The sequence below is a fragment of the Pseudochaenichthys georgianus genome, chromosome 15 (assembly GCF_902827115.2).
Source record: "Pseudochaenichthys georgianus chromosome 15, fPseGeo1.2, whole genome shotgun sequence".
Taxonomy (NCBI): domain Eukaryota; kingdom Metazoa; phylum Chordata; class Actinopteri; order Perciformes; family Channichthyidae; genus Pseudochaenichthys; species Pseudochaenichthys georgianus.
In genome coordinates, this window is record NC_047517.1 from 30,852,136 (window position 1) to 30,877,217 (window position 25,082).

Consider the following 25,082-nt stretch of genomic DNA (forward strand, 5'->3'; position numbering starts at 1 on the left):
CAATTCATATCTCTCCCGGCCTGTTTCTCCCGCATCAACAGGTGGACGAAGAAAATGTGTTCCTGGGTAGGGAGCAGTTGCCATATCAACGATGCAGAGGATTGAAGCATTAGATTGCTCATCCCAAGTGCAGCCGGATATAAGAAACATAGTTCATTAAGTCAACGGTCCGTGGCATCATGACCATACAGCGCCGTGTTATCTTGACATCTTGTCATGTGGTTTTTGAAGAATTGGAATTCATTCACATGCTGCCAATGCAGGACTAACAAACAAGCTAGCTTGTTGTGCATTCACATCCGAATCACACACACAAACAAACCCACACAGTGTACCCTCACTAACCACATGCCGGTTACAAAAGCACACACACTGTTTGTGCCGGAATGAATGTGACTGTGTCCGAGGGTTTCCATTTGTGTGCAGTTAAAAGGAGGCTTTGTTATGGCAGTGAGTGGGCATGCGGTGAGTCAGTGAGGGACAACTATTCAATGGGGAAGGGCCTCGTTTTCTAGCCTCTCTTCCTGGTTGCATGGCCTGCCAGGGCGTTGCTAGGAGGATGCTGGCACGAACAATGATGAGTTGCCCTGATAGACATCCTCCTGCTGTCCAAGAAAAAAGGGAAGGATAAAGACATGAACTGAAATGCCGCCACCGCTTCCTCCGCCGTTGTTCGCCTCCTTCTCCCCTCGAGGCGATCTGCTTCTCTTCTCTTCCTACTCATGACTTTAGTATATTTTCCCAGTGCCTATAAGGCATCTTTTTTCTGATTGTGATACCGTTGTTGTGCAGGAGAGATAAAGCTATACATACTGAAGGTTTTTGTTGTGTTCAATATGCGGTTATGTTTTCTTTCTGTTTTGGCCCAAGACACAGTCCTAACTACTGGAAGAAGTGAAGGCACTGAACACTAGGTGCAACAATCACTAAAGCCAATCTTATTTTAGCCTGAGGGGGTTGGTTGCTCTGCTGTGCGTGCATGCGTGCGTGCGTGTGTGTGTACTTATTTCTTATTGCTTAGTTTGTTGCAAGGTGCAAGGTGTTGCTTCTTTCGGTGTGAAAATGTTCTTGAGCTTATTTGTTGTAATATCCCTGCAGTGCCGTCAATGACTGTATGGGAATAACTACATCGGACACAATCTGCTTTTAGAACAGAAGATATGATTCTATTTGGTCTTATAAAGGCTAGTTTTTATTTAGTTTGAATAAAATGAAGCTAAATCCTCCTTTTAATGCCATTTCATGTATCTCTTTTTGAAAGACTGACAATCCTGAGGCATGGTACTTGGTTATTTGTTACTCTTTTATTAGAGCCATACAGAGAGTTGGAAGGAATATAATGGATGACAACATGTGTTATGTAATTCCCTTATGTGGGAGACTATGCATATGCCTGCAATATGAAAAGCCACTTGTGGTATCTTCACATCCTGGTCTCATATTAAATGCAATTATCTTACCAGCTCTGACCAGACGCCTACGGCACTTTAACCATTTCTCATTACTGATCCTCTTTAGTCGAAATGCTTTTTTTCTCTGCCTGAATAGGGTCAGTTATGTATACGTCTCATGGGAACACTTCAAGGAGGACAGCAGCCGGTTTCAGGATACACGTAGAATGGGTTGGAACAAGACAATTATTAGCGAAGCTTGCCCTAAAATGCTTTTTGGGGGTTTTCCCTTTCCGTGTTATTTGGATCCAACCAATAATATGGGCTATTTGATCCTTGTGAGCTCTACAACATGTAGAACGCTTTGGTTTACATGAGTTTATAATATATCAGAGGGCGAGGTGATCAAAATACACTCTCAGACAGTCACATCGCTGGTGTTTTTGCCTGACGACAATAGCTCGGAAAGTATAGAATTATTTGTTTTCACTTGTTCTGTAATTGTGTGTACAGTATGTCGATGTAGCTTTCTAAATATTTGGAGGTGTTGTTTGTTAAAGCGGCAATCCAAGGGGAAGCATGACCAGCCATGAGTGGAGTGTAACAAAAACACATACACGTACCTTTCCAAACCTGCACAACAACTACACAATTCCAAACGCAGGAAATGCTATGACAAGTATACACTGTAATTGTTAACAAAGCTACCCAGAGTGCTTTTCATTCCTTTGAGGAAAAGATATGGAGTAATTTAAATGACAGCAGGACGCTGTTAATGCATAATGCTTCGGACAGGTTTTGTCAGAGGCAAAGAAAATGACTGCATGCCTCAGAGTGACATGATCATGCCCGATGATTAACCTGCTGTCTCGTTCAAGTGAAATAATGAATTGTTCGCATTGCTGTCGATTTGAAAAGGCTTGCTCCCTCCGTCACCTCTTTCTCTGGATAAAGTGATCCTCCACAGCATTAAACACTTTCATCCAGCTGAGTTAAAAAGTAATTGGCTCAGTCAAAGGCCTCAGTTAAAACCATTTTTTCTTTGCTGAGACCACGGCTTAACTTTGAAAAAAATATTCAGCGGGTGAAACCTTTACTCTCAGTGTGAGATTACTTTCCTTTTCACAGGAAAAACTCAAAGGAAACGCTCAAAAATGTAGTAGCAACTGTGCAGAAATGTGATATTTGTAAATGACTGTATCTGGATTGACACTTGTGTTCAAGGGGGACATATTGGATGCAGCTTTCTTTGATTTATTTCGTATGCTATACAGTTTTAGTCAAACTCGCGCCGTGGCTCTTGTGATAGCAATGATGGTCAACCACACTGACATGTTCCAATAACTACCAGATGGATGACCTTGACATTTGACCGGTATTCAAAGTGCTCAAAGGGTATTTCATCTATGTGAAGGATTGGTGAAAAAAAGTCATTCATGTTTCACAAACGATTCCCTCCCATTCCCTCTTGTGCCACCACAAGGTGAATATTTGTGTTTTTTTGGTGAACATTTCTTAACAAATTGTGGATTTCCAAAAGAAAAATACAAATTCTGGGTAGTGCTAGAACATCCTTACACCATGGAGTGGTCAGACATCAGGGGTGAACATCACGTTGGACCACACGCCAAGGTATACTTTTCAAATCAAAATCAAGCACGCGTCTTTCATCGTGTGGATCTGGTTGTGAAGGGGTTTGAGAACACGGATAGTCAGTTGGAAGAACACACATTTCAGCCCCTTGTTTTATAACAAAACTGCTCACATTCCTAGTTTTGGTTCCAATTAGCTGGTCATGTTGATCTGCTGAATAAGGACAAGATAAAGGAAGGATTCATTGAATTATGAGGCGTGGATTACCAAAGCTTGTTGCAGTGATGATTGAAACCCAACATGACACCTTGCTTGTCTCCAACATGGCGAGAACTCACATACTTGTGATGGGTTGGAAGAGCAGTAATCAGGCCTATATATATCTCACAAGTTCTCTGGGGATGATTTGTCTTGAAGTGGTAATGAGACGGATTAGATAACATGACAAGACATGGCCTCTGCTGTTCGACTGAAATATGTACTTGGCTCATGTTCCAAACCAAAACAAATGAATTATTTATCTGAGACTTATCTCTTTATCTTAGGCTGACTGATCCGAGACAATCTGTGAGTAAGACAGATGATCTTCAGGGCTCTGGTGTGTGTTTTCTCATCATTGCTTAAAACTGAAGAAGTATGTTTCCCCATTTACATTTTAAACATCCTGTGTGAAAGAGAGTAACAGCTGGGATGTGTTGGATCGAGCACTGTTAGGGTAAATAGTCGATGAATGAGCAAAGAAACGAGTGAGTCTTAGGATAGATCCGCTTATCATTCATGTTCAGAAAAGCAGAGCAATGGCTCGTGATGATTGTCACTGTAGAATTCAATAAAAGGTTTCTTCATTAGGCAAAGTGTTGGAAGTTTCCAGTTTCCGGTGCATGTTTCGCCCTCTACACTCTTTTAGGCTTTCACTCATGAGGTTTAAGCTTGGTTTTGATTTCACTCAGAGACGGCTTACACACTAGCTTAGCCTCATCTTTGGATAAAATCCATGTTGCCTGTGCAGGGCAGAAGACCCGTGGCAGTGAGAGAGAGACACAGTCAGAGGCTCAGCGAGGAAGACTGAGGAGGGATTCTTGTGACAGATGGTCCCACTCGGTAGCCTTCTCTCTGGGCAGTAATGCAAACAATGGTTCCCAAATACACATTGGCATCTCTTCATCAATGAGGCAAGTGTGCCGAGTCTGCAGTTTTGCATGACTTTGCCCCTCGTGTGTAACCCCCTGCACCCCCCTCCTCCGTCTGTCTGAACGGAGTGTGAAGCCGGAGATAGCCGCGCAGCATTTCTTTGGCTGACTCCTGTTTAGCCTCTAATAGGATTTACTCGGGGATGATTTTCTGCTCCTTGTCCTCCTTCCTGGAATGAAGTCTTCGTGCCGCCAATGGTGCAGGTGGTGGGTAGTAAATTATACACACTTCCCTTTCAGCTAGTCAGCATCCTAATGAGTGGAGGGGGGTTTTAACAACCTACCATCCCCAAACTATTATCACACACACTACACATCCCACCAAAACATTACGATTTTACGTAAACATCAACAACAACAACCCTGTGTCTATAAAACCACCTCAAACAACACAGCAGACACACATACAAAGGCATGTATTCATACCACGAGGCCCAAACAAGAAAACCTCTCCAACCATTTATATGCTCTCTCTATCTTTGCCACCCTCCCGGTCGCTGTCATTTCAGCGGCTCAATAGAAGTCGGAGTATAACAGTGCGTACAAAGAGAAATGATGCTAGTAACATATGGGACTTCAATGTATTACAACCGAAGGTGTCCTGGGGCCTCATCAGCATCAATCTGATTGGACAGGACGTCTCCTTTGGGCCACCTCTGTCTCCCTCTCTCCCTCTGTCTCAGTTTCACTCAGTCTCTCTCATTCCAACAGGTAGAGTAGTATTGATGGCCAATCCCCAGCGGTGGTGGGGGGGCTGTTCGGGGTCGTGGCAAAGCACTAACATCTGTCACAGTGTTCCCTACACCTCGTTATAAATCTGTCAAACCAGGGAGGACAGGAACATGAATAAGACATGGAGCTGAGAGACCTATGAATGGGAAAGCATATGTTGATGTTTTCATGTATGTATAACAGGCTGGTTTTTGAGTTATGTATTTCACGTGTGCAGCTGTTTTAATATATTCCGCGTTCTTTGGCCCATTCATCAAATGCTGCTGTCATCTGAAAATCAATACTGCTGCTAAATGTCTTTCAAACCACTATTACAGCAACAGGCCAGGTTGAATTAGGTCTCCTGCTAGTTGCATGTCACTGTCTGACAGTGCGAATTCTAAATGACCCAAATGTTGTTTTCTGATGCCAAATGTAGGGATCTGTCGTGCACCAAAGGAGGGATAAACAGTAGAACTCACTAGAACATCAAGATTTGTATTCAAAATGTGTTTTTCCTGCCTTTGTCCTTCAGAGACAGACAGCTACCATACCACCCAGAAGCCATTAGTCAGCCTTATACACAATGACCGCCCAGAATCAAACATGCCAGTGTGAACAGCGATGAGAATACTTTGAGAATCAGCTCTCAGCTGTCTGCCAGTGAGGCAGCATGGGGAGTGTGATGAATTCATAAATGCACAAAGGCCCAAATTGACTGCCACTCTCTCTAATTAGCCCAATACAGTAAAACTGTTTCCATCAAACACCAACAAATACACTTCCCTATTATATAAAGAAACGTCAAAACATCTGCTGAAATCCAACCAAAAGCAAAGCAGCACATGGCTCTCACTCCCTTTATGTGTGTGTGTGTTGGACTGTCGCCACGCTTCACAACAACACTGGCACTGTTCAAATTAAAAGATAACTAAAATCCCTGCTCATGGTGACATTTAGCTCGCTGCCGATGATTCCTTTGAATACAGATCAGACGTGGCATTTAAGTGAATTGACTCTTTTCTTGAAGTTAATCAGCCAACCAAGCCTTCCAACTCAAAAACCAAAATCACTTTTCAAGTCTTCACACATTTGTGTGTATTTAGTTTTATAATTGGATACTTAGAAATGTCCCTGTACCTTCAATCGCAGTCTGAGAAGTGCTAAATGAGACATCTGTTACACATGTCAAAACGGTGTGACAGAGGTGTTTCCACTGCGGGAGAGGAATACTGACTCGCTGTTTCTGTGCACCACAGAGGACACAACCTGTAGGCCTACAGGCAGATCCAGCATTTAGCAGCCTTGACCTCCCCCTGCCTCTCATCCTCTGTACTCGGCACTATCGCTCTGCAGCAGTTGGCAGACATTGCTGACTCTGGCTATTGTAAAGAAAAGCAGAAGGAAAACGTATTCTATCCCGTGGCTGTCAGTCAGTGGAATGCAGGTCTCATAGGGACTCCCCTGTGTCATCCACACTGCATGGTGTGAATGGCACAGGTAGAGGGACCAGTAGTAATCCATAGAGCTGCACAGCCAGTGGCATGTACAGACTGACAAATACAAGATACCTGCGTGACAAAGGAAGTAGGATTCCAACATTTCTACCAGGAGATGAAATGAGTTGCTTGGAAGCAGACAGAGTAGAGAATGAGAAAAATAGTAGCGTACAGTCAGCAGTGAACCAAAACTATTGTAACACTTAATATATACAGCACTGCAATAACATGCATAATACACAAAAACATTGCACTTTGCACAAATACAATAGCAACACATCGAAGCCCCGTGATATACTGTAAATAACACGTTTTTGTGTGTGTGTGTGTGTGTGTGTGTGTGTGTGTGTGTGTGTGTGTGTGTGTGTGTGTGTGTGTGTGTGTGTGCGTGCGTGCGTGCGTGCGTGCGTGCGTGCGTGCGTGCGTGTGTGTGTGTGTGTGTGTGGTTTTAAAAAGTGGGCACTCCATCCACTGTATTGTAGGTATTGATTACTACAGTCCTTCCCAACCTTATATGTTTGACAGTCCTGCATAGCCCTATTAGATGCTATAGTAACAGTTTTCTGTACCCTTCATATCTTGTTCAAAATGTCTCCATTTGAAACGATATAACGGTTATTTAACTATTTATTATATAGATTTGAATAGTGTACTAGTCTTCTGCCCTATGCATGTTGGTTCATAGCTATGCAGCGCGTTAAACACACTTACAATAAAAAGGTAAAGACAGATGATTAGCCTCGAGTTGATCCTAAACAATCCTAAAACTGGGAAAACAGTAATAACTGCATTGAGTAGTTTTCCGCCTTTCTAATAGTGGCTCCTATAAACAGAAAATAAACATTTTCTACATGGATGCTGAGTAGTGTGAAGGGAATAAATCAATTTACAACATCACTTAGCTGATTAAGCCACCAGCAGGCCTTTTTACAGCCCATTGAGAAGCTTATGACGGATTTAAATAACCACTGGGTAATTAACAGGGGTTGGTCAAATGGCCTGATCATCCCCCCCTCTGTGTTGAGCTGGTAAAAAGACATAAAAAAAAACAACAAACCCATTACCAAGATTTATTTTTGCATTATTAAATTCACCGGGACAATAATAGTGAAAGGGCAGCATTCCATCACGTTTAGAGCGAGTCGAGTAATGAGTTGTCATAAGCAGAGAATCAGATGGAGGATATTGCATTACCCATGTCAACTCTTTCAAAGGAACCATTATTTCAACTTTTGTCATTAGAGATTGAGCAAAAAAGAAGAATAAAAAGGCACTGCCAGCTCCCTTCAAAGTATATTGCCTTACAGGGACAGTAGGAGTAAAGAACTAAATCCTCCTTGACATTACCTTGGCTGGGGTTAGATGAAAAGGGAGGGTCACGAGTGGTGTGGTGTGTGAAGAGGACTCTGTGAGACAGAACACTCAACAGATTACTGCACATCAGAGAGGCAGGAAACTACTTCCACTAACTGCCGCCAGGTGGCTATGTGTTCTACCTGCTTCACTCTAAATGTATATTTAAAAATGAATCAGGAACCTGCAGGGCTAAGGGTTGAAGAAGGATTTTGAAAACAATGGTGAAAAAGGTGCTCCAAAATTGATTGAATGTCAAAATGCAGAAACTGTAAACCTTATGTTTAATGCAGGTCAAACAAATCCATGTTGGTAAGTTTCAACTTTTTTTTCTGTAATATAGCAGTTTTCATTATGTTGCTCTATGTTTGCCTCTTCAGTTAAAGGTGGGGTAGGTAAGTTTGAGAAACCGGCTCGAGATACACTTTTTGTTATATTCCATGGAATGCTCTTAACATCCCGATAGCAATTAATATCTTAAGTGCTTTGCCAAAAAATCCATAAAAAAATGTAATCTGTGGAAGCCGTAGTCTGTGCACAAATTTATCTCGTGCCCTCACTGGTCATGTGCGCGTTCGTGTGTGTTGGGGGAGGGGCTCTGTGAGGAAGTGGCAGATTTTCTCGGGTTGTGTATTTTTAAATTCTAGTGCACTCGAGCCGGTTTCTTCAAAATTAGTGCTGGTGGGGGAATCCTTTCACTTCCAAACGCATGTGAAAATGGAGATCTCACATCCTCAAAGCAACTATGCCAAAAAAACTAATTTAAAAAATCCACCTCACGAACTAAACTTTTCTTGAAATATGCATAATTTCAGATTTACATAATCACACAACATGGTTGGGGGCTTTGCTGTCCCCTTTCTGCCACTTCATTTGAATACAACTCAAGACAAAAAGGTTATTGAAGCTGTGTTTCTTGTGAATGCTTATCTCGCCTACAGGACAAACCTTTTTTTGAATCAAGGTGGGAAGAAAACCTGGGTTGACAAATGTGAAGATGTGTGAGAAACCAGTAAACATTTATAAGTCTTCCATCTAGCTTTTTTCACAGCCTGATTCCAGAAAGGACTATCCTCAGCCGTTATATTCTTAAGACATTCAGCTTTGTGGGATGTCAAGTTGATACCCAATAGGCTGTGGGTATGCCATGAAACTACATTTTTCTCAGGATATTAATGAATAATGTTAACAGACCCAGACAAGCTTTCCAGAGTGATGACTGGCTGTTACTAGATAAGAGGCATTAATGTGAAATTGATCAGAATGGCAGTACATGCAATTATATCGTGCATATCGACTTTATGGGAGTCTTCACAATTTGCCCTTCCAGGCAAATGTGTGTAATTTCAAATCACGATTTTTGTCATCCCATTGCCTTATCTTGATCTCTATAACATAACAAGAACTGAAGGGCGGATGTAGAAGATAAGAAGGGAACTGTTTGTTTTTCTGCAACATGATACAGTCATTTGTCAGATAAGCGACAACAAAAAACAAGATCATCTTCGGAGTTGGCGCTTGCAGTGTTGAAATCGCCCTATTCATCCTCTCCAGTTGCTCCAGCTTATAAATAGGACAGCTTCTGCCTATTGTGTGGTCAAGCAGTATGTCCAGCCCGCCTTGAGCTGTCATCTTTGAATGATAAGAGTGTGTGAGGACTGAATAGCTGGCTGTATCTGTGTGAATGGTGTCCCGTTAATATATGTTCCTCGATCGAGTGTGGTGCGGGTAGATCGCGGACCATTAAAAAAAAAAGTAACAAAATAAATTTAAATTAAATTAAAATAATAATGTTTGAAAAATACGTTTTTAGATGTAAACCTATCATCCACCACCCTGTTAGCAGGTGCCACTTGATTGACGTATATTTGAGACACCTCAATAATTTAATACATTAACTGTGCTTTACGTGAACCTCATCCTGACACAAGAGAGGACGGTAGGACTGCAATTTCCCGTGTTCAATGAATGCAACAGAGGCAAGTCACCAGACCAATCAGAGAGTTGCATGGAAATACACGTGTGCTTGTGTCATTCAAGCTTGGCTCTGTGTGTGTGTGGCAATAGCGCATTTAGTGTGATAGAGAGGGAGAGGGAGAGGGAGAGAGAGAGGGAGCTAGGGGGAGAGAGAGGGAGAGAGAGAGGGAGAGAGAGGGAGATAGGGAGAGAGAGGGACTGGTGCTAGCGGGGACCGTGATGTTAGCATCTGGTTAGCTAGCTGCACTAACGGACATAAAGAGCTGTTTCCACAACAAGCTGGAGGAGAGTCCTCCCCTGTCAGACTGAGGGGCTCAGGTGAGCTAAAGGACTCTCTGAGTGTTTAGAACGGTTTTGTCACAAATTATTCAAAAGATTATTTCCGCAGCACACCTTCATATGATCATTATAGTTATACAAACAATAAGAGAATAAATGAAAAACAGGTATGAAATACTATGGCAGTAAAACAAGAATACAGCTTAAAAGGGGAGTGATTTGTAAAATATCCATAAAGAAAAAGAACATCTGTTTACAGTTGTGTTTCACATGGTGCTGAGAGAGGTATCCATAGATCTCTTCATGTTCCTCTCAAAGTGCACCAGATTGATGCTTTCAACTTCAATATTTAAAACAAATCTTCCCGGGGGAGCATCCCCCCGGACCCCCCTAGAGGAGGTGCGGACCTAGAGGAGGTCAGGTCCACCCCCCACTCATAAAAAATAGCACTTTACCCCTGCCTATATGCCATGAGCTGATTATGGAGCCTTCATTGTAACAGTAATTCAGATGCAATTAGCCTATATAAAAGGCCTCAAATTGGAAGCACTGTCTGGGCCGTATTTTTCACTCAATTCTGCAATAGGTAGATCTCGCCTTTCACCTAGGCCGAGGTCGGTGATCTTGGGCTTAAAAAGGTTGGTGGCCACTGCTCTAGTGCAAGGACACAAGAGGCCGAATGAGGACAAACTAAAATGACGCTGCAACTATTCCATTCAGTGTGCTTGCAAATTTTCCTCATCACCTCACCCCTATCTTAACTCTTCTTTTGTCCACTCATGTATATTCAGGTCTTGATCATAATTCCCTTCTCTCTTTTTCTGTTTCACCGCCCTTGCTGGTACTCATGGGTATTTTTATCTTCATCCTCCCTTTCTACTGCCACTATATTTTCCGACTCTATCATCTCATCATTATTCTCAGCCTCACTCAGCCCCCCCCCCCCCCCCCCCTCCTGTTTATGCCCACCCTCCCCTCCTTGTTCTCGATGCGATGGCAAGGTCCTGACTGCCACTCACAGTGGGATGGCAGCGAACAAAAGAGCAAAGCAAAAGGTTAACTTATCCAAGTTGTCACTCAACACTCACCACCCTGTGTGTCTAGTGCAAGAGTCCGGGGCCACCTATTGATCCTCACGTCAGCAACTTCACATCACTCCAGAAAGTGAATGCCAGGTAATCACCTACTTATGGGAATATTTGATTATCCGGAGCCTAACCGTAAACAGTAATTAAGCATGGTAAATGATCACCCTATCACCAACAAAAGGCAATTCGAGCAGAGGAAATAAGCTCTGAATAATTTTCACTGAGCATTAACAAGCAATGCAGTTACGAACTCCATTAATGTGTTTTTTTGTTTCCTTACAGCATCATCCACAACCTGTTTGTACAGGTTCAACATTGTGCTATAATATTATCTAGAGGATTGTCAACGGAAAATAACTTTAAGATAATTAGAACGCAGAGTTCAGTGTGTATACGTTCTCCACCAAGAGCAGTTTTGTTTTAAACACTCCATCTTAGACTGCACTCCTAAAATAATCAGAGCAATTAACACATTATTTGCTCGCCAGTCTTGCAATTACCATCCCAGCAAGTGTGTCATATTCTTAAAGGGACCCAATTGTACTTGTTGGGGGTTTCTCTTTCCTGTAGTGTGTTATACAGGTTTTTGTGCATGGAAATAGTCTGTTAAGGTTAAAATACCAAAGCTCCCTCCAGAGCGAGTTTCTCTCCCATAAACTCCCCCCCTGAAATGCCTTGATTGTAGTTCTTTGTTTACTTCAGTAAAAGTGACATCACTATGTAACACTTGTGGATCTATTGGCTAGCGCTCCAACACATTGTACGTTATGCGGTTGACCAATCACTACAGAGACCTGGCCAGCTAACCAATCAGAGCAGACTGGGCTCTGGTTTCAGACAGAGGGGGATAAGAGGTGCAGCACAGGCAGTATGAGAAAAAAAGAAGCACTTTTGGAACATTAAAGTAAACATGTCACAGTAGATGCTCACAATACACATATGAACCCGAACATGGGCAGAATATGGCCCCTTTAATCATTATCTGAAGCAGCAACCTGGAATATCTCCTCTGTATACTTAAGGTGTGTACCACTCTGTTCCATGTGGACCTCATCAAGGTTTAAGTCATGTGAATTTGAAGATTCAAAATGTGTGATGTTTTTCTGGATAACTGCTAAATGGCATGGGATAATTTAAGCAAAAGGCAGGACATATTATCATGCGTCTCTGCCTGTCAGGGGCACTATGAATAGCAATGACTCATCAAGGCCTTAATGCAACTGGGGACACAAGTACAGGCTGGTTACTAAGTGCAGCGAACATTCACAGCATTTGAAGGTCCCATCAAATCTATTAAAGTCGTAATGATTCATTTTACTGGAAGAATTTGTAGTCACTGTTGCAGTCAACTATTGGACCACCTTTCAATGACAGAGCGATAACCTTGATCAAAATCATTTCATTGCTAATCCTGTCTGATTGGTGGAGGTGTGTTTCTTGGCTGCTTACGGGGAATCCAAATGATGCAGACAAACATTTTGAGTATAAACAGCTGAAGGGGTGATACATGTGCATGGACGGGATTGCAGACTCATCCTTCAAAGGGATATAAAAGCTAGAAATATTTGTTTTGTCTTGTGTGATTACTCAAGTGGATTATTGGTGTTGGAATGACATTTGATCGACTTCAAATGATTTTCATTTCACACAACATATTATTCTAAGCTGCTGTGCTCTAACTCAATGCTTCCACCTAGCTTTCGACCACAGAAGACACCTTGCGTTAGTATAGTGGCACAGCACTTTGCAGGTGGCCACACACACACACACACACACACACACACACACACACACACACACACACACACACACACACACACACACACACACACACGTTGTTTCATCCATGACTGCTTCCCAAGGGACCACAATGCCTGATAAACCAACACATCCTCACTCCCAGGTCGGCCTATGTTGACGTTATGTCAAGTCCCCTGCCGGCTTTTTCCAACGCAAGGGGGGGGGCCTTAGCGTCCATTTTCAACGCAAGGGGGGGGGGCCTTAGCGTCCATTTTCAACGCAAGGGGGGGGGCCCTTAGCGTCCATTTTCAGCTTTCCGGGATGTCCATGTGCTTCTATGGACGCTCATGGAAGCACAGCATTCGTTTGTGTCAACTGCCCTTAAAGGCAATGAAGACACTACACTACCCAGAATCCCCAGCTATCGTTTGGACTACACCATGTGCTCTGTTTGACAAACCCCGTGATAGTCCTCAAGCTCTGTCATTGGAGAGTGTGCTCCGAGGGTTACCGAGCCTCGAACAGCACTTGAAATGGGATGGAACCACGGCAGACTGTTCAAAACTGGATTTGAACGGGTCCACCGCGTCCCCCCCCTCCCCCACCCCGTACCCAGAACTACACATGCTGGCTATTCTGTTTCGCAACATGTTCTCTATGGCACGTCTCTACTGGGAGTTGTAGTTTTAAAAGACGTTTTCGTATTTCCCATAATAAGAAGTTGCCAGTATTAAACTGTGTACATCCCTGGAGGTTTAGGGGACAGGAAACACTCACATTTAAAACATATAATTAATAAATGGGTGAAAATTGCTGGTGCCCATAATGGGCAGTATTAATATATATACCCACACGCCAGCTAAGGTCAGAAGAGCTTTATTTAACAGCTGGACTTATGTTTGTGACCCCTCCTGTTGTTAATTGATAACATTACATTACATTACATTAATTGATAAGCCTGAAACATGCACTTGTCAAGGTTCAGAGGCACATTTTGCAAATATGGCATAGCCATCGATCAGCTTAAGATAAGATATACTTTATTGATCCCAAGTTGGAACATTTGCGTTACATCAGCATGTGTAACAGTTAAATATGCAGTGGTGTTTATTTGAAAATCATTTAGTATAATCACACAAATTCTGTGTTTTATATTCAACAATTCTGTGTTCTTTATTTGTTGATTGTTCAATACCTGACAAGGCCGGAGATGAAATATCTGCATACATCATAAGAGTATAATACATTATGTATAATATCAGTTAAAATAAGTGCTTCAACATAGTTAACATTGCTGGAGGTATGCACACATATTGATAGATGTCTTGTAATGCACTGTTGAGGAACCTGCGACCCAAGTTTTTCATTCAGTGCAGAACTACACCATAGTTGTATAGGTCTAGATATGTCAATAAACCTTAGAACATCTTGAAATCTTGAACGGGATGTGCAAAATAGTCATTATATACAGTCTTTAATTAACTATTAGTAGAGAATAACGAGTAATGAATATACTTTATAGGGATCCTATTAATATCTAATAATAAAAATAATGAAATTCAATAACATGCTTTAACCACCAGGTGTCTCTTTATATCATCTGTGCACCTTTATGGTGTAAATACAGCCTATCTACCAATTGGATCAAATATAAAAGTGAGCCGAATTAGTGTTGATACGGCAAGGAGACGTATTGTGTGAAAAGAAATGTAAGATGTTGTTTAATGGCTGATATATTTATGATCCACGTCACGTTTTCAGTTCCTCATGTTTGTCTTCTCATCAGGGCTATACATACAGAACTACGGCAGATATGTAATATTTAATGCAGCCGAACCGTGTATTACAATGCCGTTATGTGATGACTTTCAAAGAGAAAAGCAAGCACACTCGGAATAAGGTATTATTTTATTTTTTAAAAATGTTTTCGGTCTGTTTCCGGTATTTGTTAATGACGATGTGCTGTGAGATGTGAGACTGGAATTGCAGAGGGGGAAATAACGTATCTTTAGATGCGGATTTTGTTAAACTAATATGTTTGCGCTGTGGACCAACACTATACATTGACGGGGAAGGGGGTAGCAATAAAGATAACACCATTAAACAGTTACACAACATAACAGAAATAATATCGATAGCAGCGTCCCTAGCAACCACCTTGGTAACAATGAAAACGTTGGACGCAATTTCCTGAAGTAATCTTCGTAATAACTAGCAAACTAAAGATCATGTACATCCACTGCACACATAATCTGAAATAACAACTCATATTTCTCGCATCAAATGACATCAAAACGCATTTTAATGGCCAAACTAACTTTAAAATAGGCATTTTACACCCAGAATAAAACGAAGTTCGGCCATGTTTTCTTTTTCTGCAGGGAGAAATGATAGCTGGGGATTCTGGGTAGTGTAGTGTCTTCTGCCATCCTTTACTCCGAAAAAAGATTTGTTTCTCCGAATCGAAGGGGAAAAATACAAAAGCATTGCACACAATTTAAACCAATCAATGTTGTGTAATTAACAAGGATAATCTGGTGTTTTTTAGTCGATGAGTAGTGCAGATATCACTGTAAAATCAATCGTCAGTAAGGGGAATATTTACTTCCGGGTGTACAATTCTCCGCTATCCAATGAGAATGGACGCTCACATTGCCTTTAAGGGCAGTCGACACAAACGAATGCCGTGCTTCCATGAGCGTCCATAGAAGCACATGGACATCCCGGAAAGCTGAAAATGGACGCTAAGGCCCCCCCCCCTTGCGTTGAAAATGGACGCTAAGGCCCCCCCCCTTGCGTTGAAAATGGACGCTAAGGCCCCCCCCCTTGCGTTGGAAAAAGCCGGCAGGGGACTTGACATAACGTCAACATAGGCCGACCTGGGAGTGAGGATGTGTTGGACATAACGTCAACATAGGCCGACCTGGGAGTGAGGATGTGTTGGATAAACACGCGTAATATAAAACATAAACTGATGGCTTTAAAAAAAACCTGCACGATCAAGGCAGTCAAGACTTTGATACAAGGGAAATCTTTCCTAATCGTAACTAGAAGTGACGAGAGACCGCCTTCCTGACGTGCCCTGCGGCCCCCAAGTAATCAGATCAAATAGCAAGGGCAATTTATAGCAGAAATGATCCGTGGGGGAGTTGCGCTTACCTTCCTGCACGGCTTCGAAGGGGTTGTTTGGCTCGATAAGTTTCACAGAGTGGGTGATTTTCTCGCTCTGCAGAATGTCATCGTTCAGACTCAGGTCCGAGATGGCAAGTTGGAAAATCTCCTCATCTCTCGCAGAGTTTTCCTCGAATATGGCACCTGTGGAATAAAAGAATACCATTATTTGGAGAGTAATCTCGAGGGGATGAAGTTTGATTGCACGGTTGCACCAGCTAAAAATAATGTATAATCTGTTGGTGGACAAACACATGTAAACATGATGCCTGATTTCATTATAGATAGTGGATTTATCTCAGTGAGCCAGTACATGATTTCAGCACCATGGAGAGCAACGCGGCCACATCACACAGACTCTCATTATTTGATGCATAAAGTAGTCAGATTTTGAAAAGAATGCCTGTCATGTCTACTAGATCGATGGCACTTTACCCGATAAGCATTATAGGCCTATGTGTGGGAGGCGCACTGAAGCTCAACTGTCTCCCTCCCTCCCGTCTTTTTTCCTCTGTTTATGGCATCAGCTGCTATTGGGAGACGCATATATATCGGGTAAAAAGGTTTCAGGAAATGAGAAGTATAATTGGGGTACCCGAACGATATGTGGGGTATCTGCCAATATTATCTGGATGGAGTCCCACCTCTGTATTAAGCCAGTGACTGAGCACCTGCTGCTTGCCAGACTGTTGCAGTAAACTGTGAACATCAGCAGCGACAAAATGTGCTCACAGTGACATTGACGTGTGTGTGTGTGTGTGTGTGTGTGTGTGTGTGTGTGTGTGTGTGTGTGTGTGTGTGTGTGTGTGTGTGTGTGTGTGTGTGTGTGTGTGTGTGTGTGTGTGTGTGTGTGTGTGTGTGTGTGTGTGTGTGTGTGTGTGTGTGTGTGTGTGTGTGTGTGTGTGTGTGTGTGTGTGTGTGTGTGTGTGTGTGTGTGTGTGTGTGTGTGTGTGTGTGTGTGTGTGTGTGTGTGTGTGTGTGTGTGTGTGTGTGTGTGTGTGGAGAAGAGAGAAGAGATCATGTATGCATTTTGAGATTGTAATGCAATGCGATGTGTAGGGATTGACAGATCAGAATTATTTCAACATCATGATGAGATTAAAGCATCCCCCATCTCTGGAAAAGGCAGCTCTGGTTTGAAGTTGAGAACAAAGAGGCTCTATGCGTTTTGCATTTATAAAACGAAACTCCACTGACATTCGCTCCGTCTTGTAATTGACATTGCAGTCACGTTCCGGTGAAAGTTGAGGCTTCTCGGATACAGACAAGAGGTAGCTTGGTCTAAAAAAGCCTCAACCATTTGGCTATTGGACATTGATTTCCTCAAAGCTTATAGGCCCTCTTGCTGTAGTCCGTTTTTAAAAAACTGAATTTCAATTTACAGGCCTGATAAGAGTGAGGATACGATCTTAAGCCTGCATTAATGCATTGATTTGCGGTAGATAAGCGAAACAAATATATGCAGAAAAAGGCTGATAAATAAATAACTTAGATTAAAGAAAATGTAAAAATAGCCGTAGTAAAGGTCAGAGGCATGGCCATCTAAAAAACGCCAACTTTTCAACTCGCTTGAGAGTCGAAAAATGTTACTTAAACACAGGATGCAAGCTGAATAGACTATTTATCCCGCCCTCTCACCAAAATCCTTTGATCAACGCAGTATGCGCTGGCTGAGGTTTATCCCCGCACGCGTTGCCTTTACACCTGTCAAACAGCATGGTTTTTTTACTGACGCTTACCGATATGTATGATGGAGTCCGCTCCGGCCGAATTGCATTGGAATATCCACAGGGAAAGGCAGATCAGCAGCAACTCCATCTCGGGATTTCAGCGAAGCGGATCATCCAAGCTCTGCTCGGCTGTCCTATACTGTCCAAATGGAGCACCCAAAGAAAAAAGGGGGGAAAAAAGATGATCAAAACCCAGCGCAAAACACAACTGCGGTCCTCCTACTGGCAGATCAGACCCGCATGAAACCCTACAGAAATGATCAGTTTGTCTCTCTTTTTTTTACCAACAAAATCAACCCGACTGCACGAAGCAAGGCTCCAAAAGGCGAGGGAGAACCAACGGGGACGCGAGGTAAGACTGAAAAAAAAACAGGTAGCCCGGTGAGAGAGACCGGCGTTACTCTCACTCTCGCCTCTCTCCCTGCGTTTCGGCGTCTATAGCATGGCAAGCAGCAACACATGCGGAGGAGGGACACCCCTCTAACTACACACGGAAAGAGGCTCACATACACACTCCGAGAGAAAAAAAACCTGCACACTCACTCTTCAGTCCTATCTCGATCACGTGACTGCAGAGACTTCACGACTCCGCTGCTGTCCCGACAAGCCGGGTAGAAATGATTTGGACCAGCCGGAGAAAGACGCACGGAGAGCCGATATCTCAACTCATGACTTGATGTTATAAAAAAAAAGCCAATCAGCCTATGTATGCTTTGCAGAAAAAGAAAAACAAGTGCGTGACAAAAGCTCAATCGCAAACGCAAACATATAGACTGGAGAGATGGGAAGTCGACGGCGGTGTAAACAGTTTACTTTGGAGAAGTTGACGTTTTTTTCAAGAAGGATGTGAGGGCGCAGCGCGGCAGAGACACATTTCAGCGTTTACTTCAGTGGCGACGGAGCGCAGCTGATGTGGCAGAGGAAAGGATTTACACACGGTGCTCCTCGGCGAGGGCTGATGGATGAGGGACAGACGTGACAGAAGCCACACCGCCTGACTGAACCGGGAACAGCTGGACTGAGTTACCGGAGGAGCATTTTGAAGAGAAGCACACACAATAGCTAAATGTTTTGTGACAGCTGCATGACTTATTCGATTCATTGACTGTTGCTTCAGCAAAATTGACGCCCTCTTTGTTTTCACACCGGATTCTGGCTTTGGGGGTTCATTTTAAGGACAGTTTTTTGTTTTTGTTTGGGGAATCATATTGCAGGCTTCCAGTCATTCTTGTTGGGTATACGAGACACTCCTCGTAATATCTGAACAATGCCAGGCGTGTGCCGAGCTGTGAAGAAGAGGAAGAAGTCGTGCCAGAGACGGAGTTTCTAGATAGGCATAATCTTACAATTAAAGGATATTTCTCGTGACTGCAATAAAAACGGAAATATCTCTTAATTGCTTGGTTACGTCTGTCAGAGGCACAGAGCAGAAACTTTCAGCACCATCGGCAGCGGGCAGCTCCACTACGCTGCACAAGTCAAAGAAAAAGGCACCTGTAGAGCAAATATTCAGCGATAGCACAGTGTACTAGATACTTCAATGTTTTAATACCTTGTTTCCTTCCCATTTATTGGAATATATCAGAAACCATGAATGGATATTGTTGCAACCATTCTTCCTTTACTTCAGAGACAAACTTGATAAATCCACATCACTCTAATGTCAAAGTCTCCCATTTTCTGCATCATGGTTATAATATGGTTTTCATTGCAGCAGAGGAATAAACACCCATGCCTCCAAAGTTGTTGTACAATCACACACTACCCCTACTGGCCATCTGTGTGTACTGCAGCTGTGTTTACGCAAAATGTTTCCATCAATTCAGAACGATTCAAGACATTTCTGTGTGATTTAGATATAACAGGGTAAATATGAAGTTGACAAGGCCAATTTAAAACCTTTATAGCACAAGCTGTCTGTGCCCATAACGATAGTTTAAAAGTGAAACACAACAGTAGATATGTATGTTTTAATATAATGCTAACCCGCATATCAGAGTCTAGAGCAATAGCGTTGACAATAAAAGGAAAGAAACACATGATATGATTAAATTATGGTCATGATTCCAATTACAGTTCCCATGAAACAGTAGGTTAATCTAGACTCATTACAAGGGATGAAAACAGAAAGATTTAACTAGATGTGGGTTGTAATCTGACGGGCTCTTCAACAATACCATAAACAATTCATCACAGCCAGCAGGAGAATACATTTAGTTATTTCATTGAAGCAGTGTGTTGTTGAGATTTCATCATCAAAATATTGTGTAATGCAAATCTGCCATTTCTCTATCTCTCATGTCTTCTGGGTAATACATTGTGAATCTTGTGCAACATCTATAAGAATAAAAAACGTGTTTTATCTGACTTAAAACTGCAATGAATCTGTCCAATAACATTAATGAGTTATGTACATAGGATGTTGAGTAATAAAAAAGATAGAATACATGTGATTGTGTTTTTTAACTGTAGATACAATGTGTGAGTATTTCATGGTGAACTTCAGCATATGAAATACATAATGTCTCAAATATCTGCGTTACAGGTGAGCTGTGATCGACCAAGCCAAGGCCTTTTTTTTCTCCGTAAGTGTAAGTCTTGCCGTCTTAGTCATTACCATATATCAGAAAGGCATGTTGAAAATAATGTGTGTCCTCGAATATTTATTCTCTGCATATAGAAAGGTCATGAGACATTTGAATGAGTAGCACCGTGTGTTTTGTGGCGTGAGTTGGCGAGTCCTATGCATGAGTAAGTAGATTGAAAATAAAAATAAAAATAATTGGATTTTTAATCCAAAAACATCCTTTGACTAATTTAATAAATAGTTTACATCTGTCATAGTTCTGTTCCTTTAGCTTCAACTGTGGAGAGCAACTCATACATACACCTCCATGGGTGTCAACATGAGTTAACCTCAAAAGTGCCACAAACAGTCACCGGGACATTGGTGGGTCGGTCAGGCCTGCGCTTTGTGACGAAGGTGGAATTTCATTATCGCACAAGCCTGAGTCATCAATGTGTATGGCCATGAGCAATGAAGTGCAACAGAAAGACAGGAGTTGTTCTCCTCCTTTTCTGGAACAAGGCCAAAAAGTGAATTTAAATGTAGAGGAGCTGTCACATACTCTTCTAGTCAAAGCTCCCAAAAACGTAGGCGTGAAGAGTTAAGTACCAATCTGACCTAATGGCCTATTCTGTGATAAACATTTTATTCCTTTCTCCCTAATAAAACGCCTCTATAATCAAAAGCCTACAGCACAGGTCACAGCATGATTCATTGTTTCTAAAGAATAGCATCTTATCGTTCTGGGTCCTGGGTTTTTTCTGATGAGAGCAATCTCTCAGTTTAATCTTAAATTATTTTCTCACGCATGGTTGGGGGCTGTGATTGCTGTGCACAGTGAAATACACATCCATTGCTCATGAGTAGCTGGTCTCTGTCCTCATTGATTAGTATTACTATTAGTGCTACGATATACGTGGGATCTGCTTTTGACTCCAACAGGAGGAATCATTGTAATGGTCTTACACATAAAAGGGCAATTATGTATTGTGTTTATTGTGTTTGGCCTTATCTCTGCACATTTGATACCTTGTGATGTGCTGAGGAATAAGTGAGTTTATTCGCTTCATTAGGCTTTAATCTAACATATATGCGGTCAATGGAAATAAGTGGACAGAGTCAGCAGCACACAGACAAATGCACTGTAAGTCAACATAATTAGACTGCTTACTGCAGCAGTTGTCTGGCATGCACACAGTGTGTTAATGTATATTAGTATTACCAATAAAAAAAGCACAGCACCAGTGCACCGCAGCAGTTGAAGTAAGTTTCATAAAGTAGTTGGTTTGCCAGTAGAATAGCAAGAGATGGCACTAATATCATGAGTTGACTGAAGAGTTTGTCACCGTGAAGTTGGCCCTGTCCGTGCCTTTGTGGCGCCCGATGTTAAAATATGAAGCCCTCTGCACAAATTTGGAAGAGGCTAAATCTCTGTGTAGTGTCCTGTCTGTCTGTAACTTTGGGTGGTAGTGTTACCACTGAACAGGTTTCTCTTACAAAGGAGACCTTTTTACACCTGTATAAATAAAGGCTACAATTATTTTTAAAAAGTAAAAAATCCATTCATGTCAAGCTGATCTGTGCAGGGAATAGCAATAAGTGTGTGCAGCACCAGAGGTGAATAAGCAAGACTTTCCCTTCCAAATACACAGCCTGAGGTAACATTATAGATTAATCATGTTATGGGAGAATAAGCACAACCTTCATCACAGAGTCTGAATATCAATGAGTGAATTGTTAACTACCCGCATCATTATATATTTCAACATTACACCAAGCTGAACCGTAGTGAAATATGTACTAGGTAATACATACACTATATACATGGTGGTCTATCTGTGTCAGCCTGGAGCCCAGCAGGTTGACGGCTGCCAGAGCAGAGGCTTTGTATGTTTTCCAGCCAGGGACATGACTAAGGATTCAAGTCTAATTCAAGTTTGCAACCTTCAAGCATTCTTGCTCATGTTTCGCAGGCTTATAATAATATGACACACGAGCAAGACCTGTGGGATGTAACCTTAAGTTTGTTGTTCAAGATTGTCTAATAGCAGACACACATCTACCTTTAGAGGGATACTCGTTCTTTGCCTGTGTATTATGATCACCAATATCAAGTAACTACTGTGTTTGCATGGACATGAAAAACATTATGTCCATGTCTCACCCTTTTATGTTCCTGCAAAGAACTAATGAGTAGAAAAGTAATTCTGCAGAACACATAAGACTGAACAGGTTGTATGATGAGCCGTTGTTCTGGAAAATTGATTAATTGTATGAGCATTACTAAAGAAAAGCTGGAAATGGCATGTGGAAAAATAAACTAAGAGCTCCTCTGCTGTTCTATAATTTGTCTCTTGTCATGCCAGTGTCCAACTGGGGGGGATTGTGGTTTCTCCGATTAAATATAAACTAGATGTGGTCAGTGTTTTCAGTTTTTGGCATTCACAATTCATTGAACACACTGATCTGTGTCCATACTTTACAGAAAACCCACAGTATCTTTATGTCTCTTTGTTTCTGCGCCGAAATATCTCAACACATCAACTTACAAAACACCAGCAGGTCTAAGATTCTGGAAGCTTCTGTTTGTTACAACAACAAAAAATTGCATTCATGTGGAACATCCGCCAATGCAATCCGTTGTTTTTATTCATAAAATAAGAATGTATTATGCAGCATTAGCTAAATCAGCAAAGCACTAATTCTTCCTGCAGAGATGTTTACAATGTGTTCGCCTAATAGCGACTGTTGAGCCATTTGTTGATGGTGCCCTGAGCGGTGCTATTGAACCCAATGCCTGTGTCAGCTACATGTTTACTCAAGCTGTGCCTGCAAGACACTCATTAGTGGATGAGGTTGTTTCAATGGGAGCCACTTAGCAGAAACACACTTAGAAATCTACCTGCGTAGAGGTACTCTTCTCAAATGAGCACAACAACAAATTGCTTAGAATGTTGATAGTCTTCAAGAGCAGGTCAATCTGAATCATTATTAAATTCCGCATGAAAGGAAAACTAATAAGGTAACCATGGAACACACAGTGGCGAGACAAAGAGAGGCCCGTCTCAAATGAAAATAAAGAACTGCTACTTACTGGCCCACATTTATTATTCCAATTATCCACATGTTGTAGCTGCAGAGCACAGAAAGAAGAATCTCAAAATTATGTTAGCTGACAATTGACAAACACTTATGGAAGTTCTAATAATATAATATATTATCTTTTCAATTTACACACGGAATCTATTGCACGTCTGTCCGTCCTGGGAGAGGGATCCCTCCTCTGTTGCTCTCCCTGAGGTTTCTCCCATGTTCCCCTTTAAACTGTGGGTTTTCTCTGGAAGTTTTTCCTTGTACGATGTGAGGGTCTAAGGCAGTGGTTCTCAAACTTTTTCTGTCAGGCCCCCTCTTTGGAGAAAAAAAAAAGTCGGGCCCCCCCAACACAAATAGTCAGGCTCAGTGGCGGCGCCAGAGATGTATTTTGGGGTGCTGTGGGGTAGCTTGACGTTTCATAGAGGGTGCTCAAACATTTAGGGTTTCCCATTAATGTACCGGTCGCTACAGTGGAATGTTCTACTGCAACATTCCCCACGCATATACACAATGTACCCGCGACTGTTACAATGAAGGCTCGATAATCAGCTCACGGCAAAGTGGGTACAAAAGGGGTAAAGTGCTATTTTTATATGTGATGTGTGGACCTCACATAGGGGGGTCCGGGGGCAAGCTCCCCCGGGAAGATTTTTAAATATTGAAGTTAAAAGCATCAATCTGGTGCACTTTGAGAGCAAAATGAAGAGATCTATGGACATCTCTCAACACCCATTTGAAACAGAACTGGAAACAGATTTACTATTTCTTTATGGATATTTTACAAATCACTCCCCTTTTAAACTTTATTCTTTTTTTAATGTCATATAGTATTTCATAGCTGTTTTTCATTTATTCTCTTATTTTTTTATAACTATAATGATCATATAAACGTGTGCCTCGGAAATAATTGTTTACATTAATGGTGACCAAAACATTTGAGACCCACTGAGATAACACTGAGAGTCCTTTAGCTCACTGAGTCTCTCAGTCTGACAGGAGAGGACTCTCCTCCACTTTGTTGTTGAAAAAACTCCTTACAGTATATCCGTTAGCGTAGCTCGCTAGCACCAGAAGCTAACAACTACGATCTCCGGTACCGGTGCGCTCTCTCTCTCTATGAGTGCACGCACTCAAAATGGCTCGTTCCACACACACACACAGATTATTATTATTTTTTAATAACCATTTCCCCCCCTGGTCTCTCGCTGTCATGCCTCTGCGCCCCCCTGGGGAGGCGCGCCCCCCACATTGAGAACCACTGGTCTAAGGACAGAGGGTGTCATATTGTCATACTGATATTCTGTACACACTGTGAAGTCCACTGAGACAAATGTAACATTTGTGATATTGGGCTATATAAATAAACATTGATTGATTCTCCATTTCTTCTGCCATTATGCAAAACAAAATAATCTAAAATGTGCTTTTAAAAAAATTATAGAAAAAGTGAAAAGCAGCAGACTGTTGTCTAGAAGTCAAATACAAGAAACAGTAACACCATGCAAACCCATCATTCATTCCTTTTGAAAAACCTTGACAGGTAATACCCAGTGCCTAGGGTCATGAACACTGTGTACAAAACCTGAATTGTTAAACAAAACATCAATAATTTCACAGATATTATAGTGCAATAGGAGGGAGAGAAGCCAGTCAGACGGCAACAAGCTTGCCGTTTCAATCTATTCGTAAAGAAGTCAAGGT

General features: G+C 41.9%; 1 protein-coding gene across 4 annotated transcripts in view; it reads right to left on the reverse strand.

Moving 5' to 3' along the window:
• grid1a (glutamate receptor, ionotropic, delta 1a) overlaps nucleotides 1–18,706 on the reverse strand; it is a 255,784-nt gene extending 237,078 nt beyond the window's left edge. For 2 of the 4 annotated variants that reach the window (XM_034101485.1, XM_034101484.1), the window contains exons 1-2: nucleotides 17,732–18,250; nucleotides 15,981–16,136 (exon numbers count right to left, since the gene is read on the reverse strand). In XM_034101485.1, the coding sequence (XP_033957376.1) occupies nucleotides 15,981–16,136; nucleotides 17,732–17,810 (235 nt within the window). In that variant the 5' untranslated portion in view covers nucleotides 17,811–18,250. The other 2 variants (XM_034101483.1, XM_034101482.1) reach the window with 2 other exon arrangements.
• Between the last annotated feature and the right edge of the window lie 6,376 nt (nucleotides 18,707–25,082).